The sequence below is a fragment of the Microtus ochrogaster genome, chromosome 1 (genome assembly GCF_000317375.1).
Source record: "Microtus ochrogaster isolate Prairie Vole_2 chromosome 1, MicOch1.0, whole genome shotgun sequence".
Lineage (NCBI taxonomy): Eukaryota > Metazoa > Chordata > Mammalia > Rodentia > Cricetidae > Microtus > Microtus ochrogaster.
In genome coordinates, this window is record NC_022009.1 from 109,405,416 (window position 1) to 109,422,707 (window position 17,292).

General features: G+C 43.8%; 1 protein-coding gene and 1 long non-coding RNA gene across 2 annotated transcripts; one reads left to right on the plus strand and one right to left on the minus strand.

Moving 5' to 3' along the window:
- Positions 1 to 4,457: 4,457 nt before the first annotated feature.
- Positions 4,458 to 7,562, minus strand: LOC113456522. Its single transcript, XR_003377279.1, has 3 exons — positions 6,835 to 7,562; positions 6,356 to 6,463; positions 4,458 to 4,661 (listed from the first exon to the last, which is right to left on the minus strand). It is a non-coding gene; the product is annotated as an uncharacterized LOC113456522 (long non-coding RNA).
- Positions 7,563 to 8,235: 673 nt separating this feature from the next.
- Positions 8,236 to 13,826, plus strand: Rap2b (RAP2B, member of RAS oncogene family). Its single transcript, XM_026781164.1, has one exon. It carries the CDS (start codon positions 8,886 to 8,888, stop codon positions 9,435 to 9,437), a length of 552 nt encoding a protein of 183 aa, XP_026636965.1. The 5' UTR covers positions 8,236 to 8,885; the 3' UTR covers positions 9,438 to 13,826.
- The last annotated feature ends 3,466 nt before the right edge of the window (positions 13,827 to 17,292 follow it).

Below are 17,292 nucleotides of genomic sequence, written 5' to 3' on the forward strand. Positions count from 1 at the left end.
AAGGCCTCTTCCTTTTTTCTCAGAAGCTGATGTCCCATGGACATCCTATTATTCAGGTTTCTCTTTTCCCATCTTTACTGATGCTTGCCTTCATTGGAAAAGCGAGCCAACACAGAACCATAAACATGCTAGAGGAAAACACCAGCTCATGAAATCGGAGGTGGCTTCATACCTGTGACATGAAATCCACAAAGGAAACCCATCAGGAAAAAGACAGATTCAGAAAAGAAATATTTTAAAAAATTTTAAATTCAAAATCAAAAGTTAATCACAGATTACTGAAAATATTTTCAAAGTGTATATGACAGGCAGTAAGGTATACACACACACACACACACACGACAGTTACATAATATACATTATATAACAAATGACTCACAATCAACAATTAAAAATAAATATGAAGGAAGTAAACATACTAAAGCATGCCTAATGCCTTTGACACTTGCGTAAGAGTAGCTATATGAGCTCTTACAAATGATAAACCCTACCCTTTATTTGCTGATACATACTTACTATTTGACTGGCACTTTCCCACTGATGACAGCCAAATCTGCAACTATATCTATGGACAGACTAGTTCATTTTTATTTCAAAAAAACTCTGGCAACAAATGAAGGGCTTTTCTCCCACCCCCTTCAATTCCGGGTTTAGAAATCGACAAACCATGGGCTTGCTCGCCAAATGCCGTCCACCACCTGTTTCCACAAAGGAAGTATTGTTGGCACTCTGCCAGGACCACTCATTTGCATACTGTCTAAGGAGGCTTGTATGCTGGATGGAACGCAGAGGTAGGAGAGTATGGCCTGAAAAGCCTGACGTGTTTCTGATCTAGCCCTTTCCAGACAGAGTTTGAAGTGTCCACTTTGAATATTTAGCTTACACAAAACACATAGATGTTTGATCAGTTTTCCAGGGTTACTCCTTTCTCATTCTATAGAACTACTTCTAAAAAGACAGTAAGATATTTAAGGATAGAAATCTCTTCACAGAAAGGAACTTTTAAAATGTATTTTGTAATCATGTTTATTACAGACGTTGAATAAAATAACAATAATCTTTTGGTACCTACGGCTTTACACGGCTATTCTTAAAAGCAGAGGGAAGCGCCATGAGAACAGTAACCACAAAGACATCCTGTGCTTTCAGGTACAGTCTTCCTGAGCCATGACTCACATCTTTCATACTATCTCATGATCGCTCAATTATGTCATTCCCAGTGACACAGAGTTCCCACTAGGCAGATGCCTTCCAGCAGACCCCACTGCTGGTGATATTTTACAAGTGAGACTTCCTGTCCCGAGCACAGGCCTTCATTGTCTCCATCAAAACCACAGGCTGAAGACTTGGTGGAGCCGCCGCTGCAGAGGGCTGATAGGCTTCCTCTGTGTTAGGGGAAGTGGTGTGCTCCCCATCCCTGCAGGGAGGAAGGGGGGCACCTTTCATCTAGTGGTCTGTGAGATAAAAGAAAGAGGGAAATTCTTTGTAACGAAGCTAAGCGATTTCTCCTATTCTTTCTATATTTGGTTCTCTGGAACAGAACGTTCTGAGGAGAGGCATCTTAAATGGATTGGGATTTTTAGATAGCTCTTTGAACCAAGAAAACCTAGGATCAAATAAATCTCTCTAAAACCTCCCTTCCTCGGGCATCCTTGGCACCTTCTTCACACAGTCATAATACGAACTATTATGGATTATGTCATGCTGCAGGAGGAACACAGGTCTTCACCACAGATCAGCGTCTCTGGCACACCTAAGGCCTGAAAGAAAAGGTTGGATCATGTACCTTTGAGAGGAATGACTTTGACTACTCAATTGTTCTCCAAAATTGACTGGAAGAATTAAAATATGCCAGGCCATTCAAAATGCATGATGGGATGCAAACATACTGGATCATTGTGTTGTATCAGCCTGGTCCTATGGGACAGCTCAGCCTAGGACAACGATTTTATTGTGATAAGAATGGTTTTTATTTTCAATATTAAGTATATTAATTTATTTGCTAAGCCTACTGGCAACACCAAACTGATTAAAAAGAGACAAATGAGATAACAGCTGATTTGATTCTCATATATATATATATATATATATATATATATATATGTATATATCAATATTTTGTAAAGCTTGAATGATTTTTCAGGGGTCGTTTAATTTAAAATTTTTCCGTGCACATTATTTTGAAGAATAATTGAAGTAAGAAAAAAGAGATCGGAGCACAGGCAGAGAGTCACCGAGGTAAGAAGACCGAGAAGGGCTTTTGTCTCACCTTAGTTATGATCCTAAGATGTTTTTGACAGGTCTTGGATAACAGTGATTCAAGCTCTATCAAGACCAGTCAAGGCCTTGTTCTTACAACATGGCTGTTTAACTGGCAACACGCCTGTATATGAAGTAACATGAAGTGTGTTGGCAATCCAAAGCATAAAACGAACAGCATGAAGCAATGACTGGCCAAATTAGAAAGTATTTTCAGAGGACCTTCTTGTCGGTTATTTTAAAAGTACCTTCGATAAAACTCTGAGCCAGGTAGGTGATTCTATTATCATAAATTCAGTTATTTGACATGTATCTTTTAGAACTCTGCAAAGACATTAATCTTCCACTTTAAAATTATGATATAGTCACTACCAACTTATTCTTGGCAGTTTCAAGAGTAGGGGAACTTATCAAAAATGATTTATTTACCTGCAGTTAGTTCCGGGAGGTCTTTGAATATCGTGAAATTCAGCTCTTTTGTGTATGTAAATGGGCCGTGCAGCTGAGCAGTTTTCTACTTGAGGGTTTTATGGGTTCACCTTGTAGCATTCCTGTACCCTTGCAGGCTTAGAGCTGCACCTCACAGGGGGCTTAGAAGCTGTTCTGTGAGAGTGTAGAACAAGGATGGGCTTCTATTTACCCAGCATATCAAGGGGTAAGCCGCTCTTATCTGGTTTCCCTCTGACTATTTCCTAAAACCCTTTTCAGGCTGTTGGAAGATAATGTCTTCCTGACATAAGTCCTCTGCTCTTCGGAACTTGGGTACCTCTCCATTGGAGAACATTATTCTCCTGTTGCCACTCAAGTCAGTGTGGACTTTCATTACTCCAGCATCTTCAGGACCCAGGGAGACTTGACCATTGGCATATAGTTTTCTTTGGACCAAGGAGATGTTATGGCTTATCAAGGGCTGTTAAAATCTTTTACCACAGGTACAGCTCAGAAAAGCACTGACTTATACATTCACTGATGGGCATTTATTGAGAATCTCCTAGCATAGTAGCACAAAACATGGAAGGTTCTAAAGATAAACCAGATGTGGATGCTGTCTCCTAACAAGTCACATAGTTCTTCAGGGAATCAGACTTAGTTCTGTAAATAATTATAGTATGGGGAAGATAAGAACTCATAGAAAATCAAAACGAAACAATCAAACTCTGAGAAGAGGAAGTGAGATGTGTATGTTTTGAGCCAAGTTGAGCAATCCAGGCCTGTTACACAGGCTACTCGGAAGGCTAAGGCAGGCAGCTACCGGGAGCAAGAGATCAGGTGCAAAACCGGCATAAGCAAATGAGTAATATCCTGTCTGTCTATCTGTCTTATGTCGGTCTCTCTCTCTCTAGATATCTATATCTATGTATGTGTATACAGATGTGTGTATACACAAACACACACATACAAACATACGTATGTACACATTGCTGGGTATGTAGTTAGCCACTTAACTATCATGGAAAACACAGCACTCCTAGCAAAAAAATGTTGAAATTTTGACTTCATTTTGAATCACAATACCCATGTATATCTGTGGGTGTTGTTAAACATTTTTTTTTAATCTACAGTGGCTACCTACCCCTTGAGCAATGGCTTCTCTGCAGGGGCCACAGTCTGAGGGGATTATGTTTTCTCAGGCAAGACTCTTTCAAAGCTACTAAGGGAAACTTTATCTAAATCTATAGAAGTCAAAATTCAAGGTTTGAGACAGAATTCTGCTCCTCAGAGAGGGTGAGTAGCAAGTAGTTAACCTTCTCCCTTTGCTGGTGCCTTCCCAACACCCCAGCGTCCTTCTCTCCATCCTCAATTAAAAACCCTTGCTAGCCAGGCAGTGGTGGAACACACCTTTAATCCTAGGACTCAGGAGGCAGAGGCAGGAGGATTTCTGTGAGTTCAAGACCAGCCTAGTCTACAAGAGCCAGTTCTAGGACAGGCTCCAAAGCTATACAGAGAAACCCTGTCTCAAAAATACCACAAAATCAAAACAAAACAAAAAAACTTTGCTATACATGGTTCCCCCTTATCACTTCCCGTCAGCTCTTTGTTGACTCAGCATCCTGCTCACAGGTTAATTTTATTTAATCAAACACTGTAGCACTTGTACTACGGGTCTGTATGCGAGCCAGGAACTAGGCTGGAGATTTAAAAACATACACACACAGAGACACAGGGACACGGGTCTTCCTTGATACAAGAATGCCAACTTTATTGTGTGCAGGGGCAGCTTATATAGGGATCCTTAACTGATAGCCACACCCCAACTCTTGGGATTTCAGGCTGTAAAATCCACCAGAATTCACTCCCCTGCCATCAGGAACTCATGAGGGTCTCGTGCTCAGAGCAGCTGCAGGCACAGGAGAACAAGTTGTTTCACTCCGGCAGGCAAAAAGAGTCAAGGGTCCAGCGGTCTGCAGCCCCCAACAAAACACATCTTTAAATTGTTAACAAAGGCAGTATGAAAAAAATGCAACACACTTTAAAACAATAATCCCCAACATATGGAAAATAACTGGGATGTAATATACTGCTGAAGATGCCAAGTATCACCTTTCCGTTATTGAAAAAGCCATGAGGCTTCATTAACGCCATCCACTTGTCTACATGGATAGCTGTTATGGGGCTGTCCAGCTGCTTGGGTCTGGGTAGCAACTGATGAATGTCTGGTGCACAACAGCATTAACAAGTGTTACTATCCACTCTCTTTTCATTATTATTCCTTGGCGGTACATCAGATCAGACTGCTGGAGAGGGCAGTCAGGACACGGGGCCCTAGCTGCTCAGTTCTCTACTGGAAATGGAGGGCTTTGCTGGCCAGATTCTCTTCGAGATACGTGGCTCAGCCCTGTGGGCGGGGCAAATTTCATCACCACTATTTCATAGACAGGCAAACTAAGGTCAGGAAACGTAATGGACTTGGCAAATGCCCCAGGTAGTAAATGAGGTCCAGGCTTGAGATTAGACAGTAGGCAGGAGGCATTTTCTTTCAGGTTACTCAAACTCACACCTTTGTGAGCAGAGAGTGTACATGGAGGCCCACTGTGTTAGTCAGGGTTCTCCAGAGAAACAGAACTTAAGGAATGAATCTCTCTCTCCATATAATACACACACACACACACACATACACACACACACACACACACACACACACACACACACAAAGGGGATTTATTAGAATGACTTACATGCTGCAGTCAAGCTAATCTAACAATGCCTAGCTATGAGCAGAAAGACAAAGAATCCAGTAGCTTGTTTAGGCCATAGGCCGTACATCTCAGCTGGTCTTCATTATATGCTGGGATATCAAAGAAGGAAACTCGAATGCCAGGGAAGGAATGGATACACATTAGCAAGGCAAAGGCAAGCAGGCAAAGAGCAAAAGCTTCCTTCTTCTCTGTCCTTACAGAGACTTCCAGAAGAAGTTATGGCCCAGATTAAAGGTGAATTTTCCTACCTCAAGATCCAGATCAAAGGCATGCGTGCCTTCCTACCTCAAAAATGGTCCATACCAGAGGTGGATTTACCCACCTCAAACCAAGCAAAAAATCCCTCATAACTGTGCTGTTTCTGGAATTTCTGCTCATTTCGGATGTAGTCAGGTTGACAACCAATTCTGCTATTCATCACACCACTGATGCAATAGTATTAACAACCATGATGAACAAACAGGTAAAATGTGATCGACTTTACACTTTATTTATTTATTTGGTTTTTCAAGACATGTTTTCTCTGTAGCTTTGGAGCCTGTCTTGGAACTAGCTCTTGTAGACCAAGTTGATCTCGAACTCACAAAGATCCCCCTGCCTGTGCATCCCAAGTTCTGGGTTTAACTGCGTGCACCACCACCGCCCGGCTGACTTTCCATTTTAACAAACACATCTTTACAAGAACCTGTGCAGCCAGGTGGTAAGTTGAGAATCTGTGGACTCCTTCAAGGGCCAGGCTGGAAGAAGTGACTCCACTGTCCTTTCAAGGGACCCACAGCACCTCAACAAAGTGCGCAGCCCAATAAAGAACTATCAATTGGATATGAGTAAATGGGGATCCCCAAAAGATCCTTGAGATGGGTCTGGCATCACAAGGTAAGATATTTCAGAGTTCCTACCCATGTCTAGACGAGGAAGCGCCATCCAAATAGTGTTATTTCCACAAGAGCAAAGAATGGTCATGGGGCGGGGGTGCTCCTCCTTTGTCTTCAAGCGGCTTGACTGCTCTACAATCAAACACCCAGGATGTAATCCTTGCTTTGCAGCGCCCAGATGAGCTACTGAACCCCTGGGAACCTCAGTTTGTTCATCTTTAAAATGGCCGTAGAAGTAATTATTATGAGGGGTAATTGAGATAGTGCATGCAAAACACTTGGCAGAATGTTGGCAGGATTCTGCCCAGCTGTATTAAATAAAGTGATTCAGAGATAATTCTCTGAAGAATTATATCAGCATAATTAAATCGAAGTAATCAGTAGCTGACCATGAAAAAAAAAAACAAAAAACCCTTTCTCCACTAAATGGCAGAGCGAGCACCAACAACGAACTGAGGCATGGGATACAGAACTCCCGCCGGACTCTGCTGGCTGGAACTTACCACTGCGGACACAAACTTAAGGCTTGCAATCAAGAGTCTGGGGCAGGCCACTCGCAGATGGGGCCAAGAATACTGCAGTAACTCGGAACCAAAAGCACGTATCTACACACTGCCCCGTTCTCCCTGCAGCGAGGACGGCAGAAGCAGAACCTAGTGGCAGAAGATAAGAAGACAGGCCACTGATCACCGGTTGACACAGATCCGATCCCCACCCCTCTGCACTCGGCGGCTCCCACAGCCAGTGCTGTGCGCTGACAGGTCTAGACATCTCTCCCTAGCAAGGAACTATAGAGACTCGGGACAAGTCCAGGCGTCACCTCGCATCCCTGTGCTAGTGAACCGAGCCAAGTCCTGCGACTGCCCGCCCCACCATGAAGAGCTTGGGAAGAGGCAAGCCTGGGCAGACCCATCTCTCCTGATGCCCCGAGCTCCCGGTGGCTCATTGCTCATTCTAGCTCCCGGCAAAGATTTAAGTTAGAAACTTTAGGATTTCTTGCAGACCGAGAGCAGCAATGAACCCTAGTTGCTCCCTTTAAGAAACGGTCGTGACTGGGTTTGAAAAAATCAGACTCCCTCCAAAACACCAACAAAGGACTATATTTAGTTCGGAGCACTCCGCCTAAATTCCTTCTTTTCCCCTCTCAGCTTCAGATCCTCAGGCCCAGGCAGTGGGTGGAAGGGGGCGGGGAGCAGTGGAGAAGGAACAGCTGGGCCTCCGCCTCTCCGCTCAATCTCTATAAATAACCAATCCCGAGCGGAGGCGACTTTCCAACCAATGAAGCTGTCCAAAGTGACAAAACCTCAGCAGCAGCCAATGAGAAAACATTTGGGGGTGTGAGACTCGCATCCTGGGGCCAATGAGTTGGGAGTCTGGGAGAGGTAATTTGAGCTGGCGTGTGGGTGTGCGGTGCGAAACCTTCCTACTTGCAGCCCCCAAACCTCGTCGGCCGACTGAGCATGCCCTGACTCTAGGTGCGGGAGCCGTCTGCCTTCCGCGAGGCTAGATCCGCTAGCCGGGTTTTGGCTCCAGCTAAAGGGGAGGTTGCATGACCCCTCGAATCCTGCCCCGAAGGCTGTGGTGCCCCCATTAATTCCCACCCCTAGCTCCAAATCCGGACAGTGACTCGGGACAAGTTTTTCGCAAGGAAAGCGAACACTAGGTCAAGTGGGGGCACGCTCTCTGTTGCCTTCCTTGGCCTGCAAATGTCATGCAAGTGTGTGACCAGGAGAAGCGTGCACCGATTGGGGTTCGGCGACTGGTGTCTATCCGCCTTTGACAGCGCAAGGTGGCGAAAAGGTCATAGCCAGCAACTGCCCGATGCTCCCACGAGAGGCTCGCAGCTCCCCGAAAGGAGGTAGCTTCGGTCCGGAGCTTTCTACCTACATGCACAGGCAGGATTGCCCGGTTCCAAGCTTCGCGCCGCCACGCCCAGTCCAGGTTCGCCACACCCTCTAGCCACGCCTCCTCTCGACGCTGCGGAAAAGCCGGAGTGGAGCACGGGCGGGGCGCGGCAGACGGCTCACTGGGCATGCTCGGCGGGGCGGGGGAGGGCCGGGCTGCGCGCGGCGAGTAGGAAGCCCTCGCCCAGCGGAGGCTGCGGGAGAGAGAGCGAGAGAGCGAGCGAGCGAGCGATGGGCCGCGGAGCTGGGCGCACGTTCCGCGGGGACACATGCCACGCGTGTCCCAGCCGGACGCTCAATTAGCATCCGCCTCTGCAGCCAGCCGCCACCGCCTCCCGGCCCTCTCGGGCTGCAGTGGAGAGGAGCTCCAGCGGTTGCCTTGCTCCGGCTGCGCGCATTGTCCTCAGGGTCCTCTTGCCAGGGCTGCTGCGGGGCCCGGGACCCTCGCCCCAGGGACGCACCCCCGCCACCGGTCGGCCCGGCGCGGGGCTCTGCTAGCCGATCGGTGAGCTCGCGCTCCCGGGCCGCTCTCGCCGGGGCTTTTCCTGCGGAACGGAGGAAGAGGAGAAGTCTACCAGCCCAGCCCAGCCTTCCCCAGCGCGCAGCCCCGACGGGGCCGCGGCAGGCGCGACGAGGGCGCCGACGGAGCCATGAGAGAGTACAAAGTGGTGGTGCTGGGCTCGGGCGGTGTGGGCAAGTCCGCGCTCACTGTGCAGTTCGTGACAGGTTCCTTCATCGAGAAGTACGACCCGACCATCGAGGACTTCTACCGCAAGGAGATTGAGGTGGATTCGTCGCCGTCGGTGCTGGAGATCCTGGACACGGCGGGCACCGAGCAGTTCGCATCCATGCGGGACCTGTACATCAAGAATGGCCAGGGTTTCATCCTTGTCTACAGCTTGGTCAACCAGCAGAGCTTCCAGGACATCAAACCCATGCGGGACCAGATCATCCGCGTGAAGCGGTACGAGCGCGTACCTATGATCCTGGTGGGCAACAAGGTGGACCTGGAGGGCGAGCGCGAGGTCTCATACGGCGAGGGCAAGGCCCTGGCCGAGGAGTGGAGCTGCCCCTTCATGGAGACATCCGCCAAAAACAAAGCCTCAGTGGATGAGCTGTTCGCAGAGATCGTTCGGCAGATGAACTACGCGGCACAGCCCAACGGCGACGAGGGCTGCTGCTCGGCCTGCGTGATCCTGTGAGGCGCCGGCTGCCGCCGGGCGCTGGCCACGCTCTGTGCACAAAGCCAAACACACCCGATTCTCTTGATGTGATTGTCTTCTCGCTTTGAGATTGGAGACGACTTTGTATTGGCCGGGATGTCCGAGGAACCTGGCTGACTTGCGTGGCCAGCATCCCCAGCCTTCAGCTAGGGTCCGAGGGGGTGTCGGTTCCTGACCATCCAAGACCCTGATGGAAATGTGGCTTTTTTTTGCAGCGTGTACGTTCCTCATTGATTTCGGTTCATGCATAATTTTTCCCGTTTCAGTAGCCATCAAGGCGCAGTATTGGCTGCTTGACACCGGCAAGCAAAAGTTTCAAGACTGAAAAAGAAAATGGGGGTGGGGAGGTGGAGGAAGTGGAGGGGAAGAACGAGGCGGTGGGGGAGGGTTCCCCCAACCAACTGTTCATAGTTCCAAGTTCTAAATACAAGGAAGGAGGTCTGAGAAAACGATATGAAGGAGCCAGAGGAGGGGAAGAAACTTAATTTTTTCCCCCTTGTTTTCCAGGATTATTTGGAAATTAAGACCAAGGGTTCCTTTTCTGCCAGCTTGGAAGGGCAACCCAGGGACTGATTACGATTCTGAGGATGTCTATGCAAAGTTGGGTTCTTGTTACAGTGTATCCAATCTGAAGTATTGCACATGTGAACTGGGACTGTTAACACTGATGCCAATACAGTGTGGGGTGCCAGGAAGTGTCTGCTGATATTTGTGGGAAAAAAAAAATCTATTTTGATTACCTACTGTATCAAAGGGGAGTCTGGGGGAGAATGGTAGTATTTTTTTTTAATCAGCTGTGAAAAAAATGTTAAAAGATCTGCACATTTTTGTGTGTGCTATTATGTGTGTGTGTGCTGTTGTGTGTGTGTGCTATTGTGTGTGTAAGTATAGCTTTTTGTGTGCGTGTGTGGTTGGCAGTGACAGATTTTTGCTGACTAGCTTTTAAAAATACAATACAAAGACTTCGTAAATGTGATTCAGGGCCCCCAGCACCCCTGTGTCTGCAGAGTGCCTTCAAACTCAGCTGTTCCAGCCGGTGCCAACCTGTGAATTCCCACCATATCCCAGAATCTGCTGTTCTGCTGCCCCCAAAACCACTTTAAGTATCTTCCTGAAAGAGCCAGGACAAATGGGACCTGTTAGTCCATCAATTGCTTCTTTAATTTTTAGCTTTCTTAACGTTAAGGTCATGTCTCGAGTGTTTTTCTTCCTTTCTTCACTTTGCTCAGATTTCAGGTTTTAGCTCCCTTTTCTGTTGCATTTGGAGTGTCTCTTGTCATTTGTCTAAGGTTGTCCTCCAGACGCAAAGAGCAGAATTTTATTGTGATGTACCAAGAGAATTCTAACAAATTGTAACTTTTAATTCCACTCATTTGGTCATTGTCTCTTCATTTTAAGACTTTTAATACAAATGTCATTTTTAAAGAAACCCCAAACTATTTGTTTTTGTGTTTCATATTCAGTGATGTACAGTATCCATGGTAACGGTGTCAGGTGGAGGTGGACCTGGCTGCCCAGAGTTATTTGTCGAATTTTGAAGATAGAATTATTTCAGTGACAAACTGGATGACAATGTTTCCAAGTTTTTATTTCAAAGTGGAGAAAAATTATCAGGGTCTAGACATACCATCTGACTCCCCAGAGGAGGAAGTGTATTGAGTCTGTTCTGCTGAACAATGAGCCATGAACTTCACTGTTATAGCAAAGGTCTGGGAAAGTTACATCCATCCAGGCGAATAGGGGATAGCTTTTTATTTGTCCTGGTTTGGTTTTGTCTGCTTATGTCACGCCTCAGTCAGAAGTGTTCTTGACTTGCTTCTCACACACAGTGTCTCAGCAGTCTTTGGAGTGTGCTAGGCTGGCCGCTATCTCAACCCTTCGAAGATTTCATTTGGAACCAAATCATTAGGTTCAAAACAAAACAAGAAGTAATAAACCATACAAAGAGGATTCTTTTGCTCTCTTTAGTTTGTGTATCATATTTGACCACAAGCGTTGTTTCTTTTAACAAGTAGGAGGCAAAGTGCAAGGAGGCCATGTGCGTTGTTACTTTCTCTGTGTATTTTCCTTGGGCTCTCTAGTATAATAATCTTATCTGTAAGAGGTGATAGCGTAGGTTCCTGAGGCAAAGCTGAAGCCTGCAGAGTATTAACCGAGGAATTTACTCTTTGACGAAGCCAAAAGAGATCACAGGTTTCTTTAAAGTGATATCAATATCTCTTGCCTTAATTTTTTTTTTTTTTTTTTTTTTTTTGCGGGGGAGGGAGTGATTTCATCCAGGTTGCATTTCGCTATTCCTGTGGGGAGGGAGAACAGTTTGGCCTGTCTTGGCCTTTTATTTATTTTCCAACTCTGACCTCATGCTTCCGTGAGTATCAAACACATTCGTTTCTACGTCTAAACATTGGAACTACTCAAAATTATGTTTTTGCAAGAATGCATCCTTCCATTTGAATAATTGTGGTTGCTTAAGTCGATTAAAGTTGATGCACAGCCTGAGGATGTGTCAAGCCCTGTTGGAAGGTTTGTTTTTGTTTTTTTTTTTTTTTGTTTTTTTTAAATGTGTTTGGTGACCCTCATTTGTCATTATTTGGAAGGCTTTGGGCAAAAGCTTTGCCAAGTATATGGCTCATAGGAAATGTGCGTACTCCTTACAGAAAATATTCGAAGGTGGATGGTGAAATAGATTGTTGGTGCACCAATCACCTCCACAGAGGGTTTTGTGGAGGTCAAAAAACAGGACAAGTTTTTGTTGTTTTTTTTTTTTAAATAAAACAAAACCATGTTTCTACTGAGTACTGTAAAATAAATGCTTTTGGATTGTAAAATTAAAGCTGCTGCAGGAAAATGAAGGTCTGAGTTGCTTGGCTTTCACCTATGATATTCATGGTAGATAGAAATTTGGAGGGCTTTTTCCTTTCTTGAAACGTTGGAGAACCTCATCTAGGGTGGTGTGGAGACAAGAACATTTGTTTCAGTGAGAAAGGGAGCTGGTTTAACAGCTTAAGGAAGTGAGTCAGGGAGGGTGGGGTTTGTTGTAATGTAATCACCTGTCAAAACAAATTGGGGGGGAAGTGCTTCCTGAGGGAGTGAGAAATCCTCTAAACTTGACCCCTACTGGGTGTGTGGGTTTGGTTTTTTGTTTTGTTTTATTTGTTTGTTGAAACAGCTTTTCTTTGAGCCCCTGACAGGCAGCCCAGTTCTCTGTCATGTCAAAGCATTATTTTTGTTCATTTGTTAACTCCTCAGGAAACCTAAAGGTGCCTGCTCAAGTCTCACCTTTGATCTTCAGGTAACCAGTTTCCATCCTAATGGCTAAGGTAGTTCACTGACTCACACTGAGAAACCAGGTCTATTTGAAGATAGTCTTGAGAGGCTTCCTACAACATGAATACTGCATATTTCCACTGGGTGAGAATCCCAAGTATCTTCTTTACTTAGCGTTTGGGTCCTTTTGTTATCACTCTACCTTCTAGACAATGGAAAGTTATATGGAGCAGGAGTTTGGAGAAGTAAATAGGAAATGCCTTATCTATCATAAAATAGCCTGCTCCATAAATGTGAAGAAAACCAAGATTGAATTTGGAGATGGCCACTGTGTGTTAAAATGCTAATGTCTGCCAGTACTTGCTTAATGGCAGAAAGCCTGCTAATAGGAATTTTCTCTAGGAAATGTTACAGGTCTAAAAATCAAGACTATGCTATTCTTGATTGTGGTCTTTTGTTCAGACTACAAGAATGATCTGAAGGCCTTTAGTTGATTGATAGGTGATGGCACTTACCATGGCACTGGTAAGCGAAGCACTTGATCTCTCCACGGTAACATTTTGGTGATTTGAGACAATAGGGGTCACCGGTTCCTGAGGCTCTCAAACTAAATTGCATATAAAAGTCACCCGCAGGTTAAAACAATCTCTATGGGTGCTTCCTATTTTCTTCAGTGGACCTGGAGTAGATGCTCATATTTCAGGTGACAATGATGTTGCTGGTTTGAGACTCAAAGATTAAGCCCCAGCAATAACGCGTGTCACACTCGGCTCTACCTAGGTGTTCAGACACTCCGACTTAAGATCTGCATTTCAGAAAGCTTTTCTTTCTGCTGTGGTGATAAAATTGTCTCCACAGAAGTTTACTGAAGAGGACATACACCATTGAAAATAACTTGTTAGGCTGTTGTGTGGGGGTAGAGCTTTCTTTAACTTCACGTAGGTATCTGAACACTGCTGGCTGATCTTCAGAGCCAAATCAAAAGCCAACTCTGAGAAAGTTATTATGTCAGATTCAACATCCAATTCCTACTCCGTGAAATAAAACAAGATTAATACCTTTGGCTAAGGGAGCACTTTAAAATATTTATCTCTTGCCGGGCGGTGGTGGCGCACGCCTTTAATCCCAGCACTCGGGAGGCAGAGGCAGGCGGACCTCTGTGAGTTCGAGACCAGCCTGGTCTACAAGAGCTAGTTCCAGGACAGGCTCCAAAACCACAGAGAAACCCTGTCTCGAGAAACCACAAAAAAAAAAATATTTATCGCTTATTCCTTTGAAATTAAAAGGCAAGGACTTCTGTTTCCCAGCAAGGACTCTGAAAATAAGTTGAGAGAATTTCAGTAGTCAGGTCACAGTGCACACAGGTGTGTGTCTCCTCCGCGGTGTTAGTTGATCTAATTCGAAGTCATATTGTTCTCCATTTTGAGAAAATACACACTACAAAAACTGCTAAACACCTTCGTTTTGCTTTGTAGACCAGGCTGGCCTTGAACTAATAGATACCTGACTCTCTGAGTGCTGGGATTGAGGCCTGGCTCATTGTGGATCTTAATGTCCAAGAACGTTCCCAAAACTCTGTTTTTAAAAATCTGTGTCTTCACTGACTTAAAAGAAGGGCAAAGTTGAAATCCAATGGCAACCAGAGAAGTTGCTTTTTGACAGATGCCTTTTAGGAGGGGGAGAGGGTAACTTCACTTAGAAGAGTGAAGTTGGGTGAGGGCAGGAGACCTGAGTAAATGTATTTTAGTGAGTTCTAGACTGAGGTTGTTTGCTTGCTTTTGCACCTTGCCTCAATAATAATAACAATAATAAATGTTTTGATGAAAATATGTTTGCCCCACCCCTTGTTGCTGTTATGGCCACTTTCTTGCACATCCCTTATTCTGGAAACTTGAAAGCAATCTGAATAGAAGCTGAGAAATGACTGAAATGTAGTAGGCTTCTGATCTGTCTACCCATGGTAGAGCTTCTGGAAGACTCTAGAATTCTACCTTACAGAAAATGAAAGGTTATTGTAAAGTTTAATTCATCTACCCAATAAGAGAACATTCTGATGTTTTGTTCTGAGTTTAAATGTCACTTCAAATAGTTGCAAACTTTTCTGTGTGATAGATATCTGTAACAGTGGTAGAGGGCTTAATAAAAACCTGCTCGTGACAGCAGAGGGAAAAGACAAAGAGAAGTAGTATGTTTATGTCGGGCTTCATTTTGTGATGCTTTACTGTTAATTTTGATTACTAATATTTGACTTTGTTGAACTATTCAAAATCAGAGGTTATATTTATTTTAGAATATGTTTTTAGAGTATACTGTATTACCCTTTCTAAGAAAATCCAAATTGTAGTTCGTTCTAAAAGGTTACTATTCAACAGAGGAAAACTTTGTTACTTTAAAGAAATCAATGCATAGTAGGCGTAGCATGAATAATAAAAACCCAGAGACGGATGTTGGGGTTCAGCCTGAAGATCGGAAGAGCAAAGCAGCCAAATCACTAGAGAGCTTTTACCTCTAAGAAATCCTCAGACTGAAAGAAAGTGAGTTCCTGTCTCATTCCACCTTACATTCCTCCCTAGTGCTGGCATTAAAGGTGTGCACCACCAACGCTGGTTCTCTATGGATGACTAGTGTGGTTGATTTGTGTTCTGGTCTTCAAGCAAGCTTTATTTATTAAAATACACATGAAATATCACTACATAGTAGGGTGATAAATTCTAAAGCCTTAATTAGTGAACTAATTTGTCCTACAAAGCAGATACAGCTAACTAGTAGAGGAAAAACAAATAATCTTACTGCATTTGGGATTTTATTGATCTGTTCTATAAACGAGAGGGAACAGCTCTTTGTACTTTCCTCGTTCAGTTGACAAGACAAACTTAGTCTTCAAAGATGAATTATCTTGTAAGATTCTGTAAGGCTAAACTTTTCAGAGGTGTGAAAACATGGATGATTCTTTCATTTGTGATAACAGAAAAAAAATCAAAGGCGGAGGTTTTTTTTTTAATAGAAAAGAGAAAAATTATTGATGACTTTGCAAATACAGATACCAAGCAAAAAGTGTGCGATTGTTACATAGCTAAGAATAGATTTGCAATGGCATTGGTAAGCAGGGGTAAAATGAACTCATTCATCATGCGACATTTTCTGTGGATGCAGTGTTCACTACAGTGTCAGGACCAATGCTTGTTGGGTAGGTTCTTAATACTTAAAAGCAACCTTTCTTTCCCTTTTACTATCAGCTGCAAAGTAGTATCTGTCACCCAAGACTATTCTGCAAAGCAGATATTTGCATTGTTATTCATAACAGTAGCAAAAGTACAGTTATGAAGTAGCAACAAAAATAATTTTATGGTTGGGGTCACCACAATATGAGAAACTATATTCAAGGGTCACAATGTTAGAAGACTTGAGAAACACTGATATAGATACTGACATCTACATTGTGTGATGATATGCATAATATATATATATATAATTACATATTATACTTAGATATCCACCTTAGAAGCTAAAATTTATTAAATGCCATTCACAAAAAGAACTACAGAAATTTGTATTGAATTTTCATATGTTAATACTAAAATATGTCTAGTTTTAAGTTTTACATTTTTTTAGATGGAATCATAAGATATTTAGATTTTATTTAAGCATTATTCTTTTACACCCTAGGAAAATCTTGAGGCTTGGGTTCTTCGTTTTTGCATTTAGTTAGCTTGTTTAGGCATACTTCCTGTTGTTTTTCCTTTTGTGTGGTGTTTGATCATCCATATCAAGTTCATGCAAATAAATTTTCTGTCATTAATCTACATGAACTGATATGATTTAACTGTTAGCCATGTAAATGTAGCTATCATGGGGCAATATAAAGAGAGGATGATGTTGCCCTGTATTTGAAGACCCACACCCAAAGTCCAGCAGAAGGTCAAGAGATGTCAACCCACAGATCTCACTGTTGGTTTGGGGTAAAATCTCTGTGCTTCATTTTTTAGAGTGATTTTTTTTTTTTATGAATTAGCTTGGAGACTGATTCAGTTAGGTGCATTTACAACTCCCGAACAATAATTCCAGCCCAGCTCTTTATCCCTGCTGATCTTGTGCTATGGAGAAAAAGAAAAAAAAAGAAAGAAATCATCTTACCCCCTGTAAGAGAATATTGTATTGTGAACTATGAGTGAGTCATCATCAAAAACCGTCTAAGAGCACCACTTCTGCATGTGTTGTGTCTTCTTTCCTCTGTTATTAGAAAGACATAAATAGGGGGAAAGGCAGAGAACAGGTTTTTCTTGCTCGTGTTAATAGCACTCGTTGGTTAGTGTTGGTATTGTAGTTGTTAAGGTGTAAGAATGTGATGGAGCTAGATGGGGTATAGACTACAGAATGAGATGAGATTACTCAGCCACCAGGCTCTTGCTATGTTCTAATTTAGAGGCTCTCCTTGTGGTCAAAATTATGGCTCATGGGTTGACTGAGGCCTTGCGCTACTACTAGCCCAGGTAAAGAGGGCTTGTGATGGAATAAACTTGATACCGTGGTGACTGGGACTCGAGATTTCTCAGTTCCAGCCTGTGAA

What these genes read in the sequence shown, in the direction of transcription:
- Rap2b (XM_026781164.1), top strand. Translation starts at nt 8,886, where the DNA reads ATGAGAGAGTACAAAGTGGTGGTGCTGGGCTCGGGCGGTGTGGGCAAG.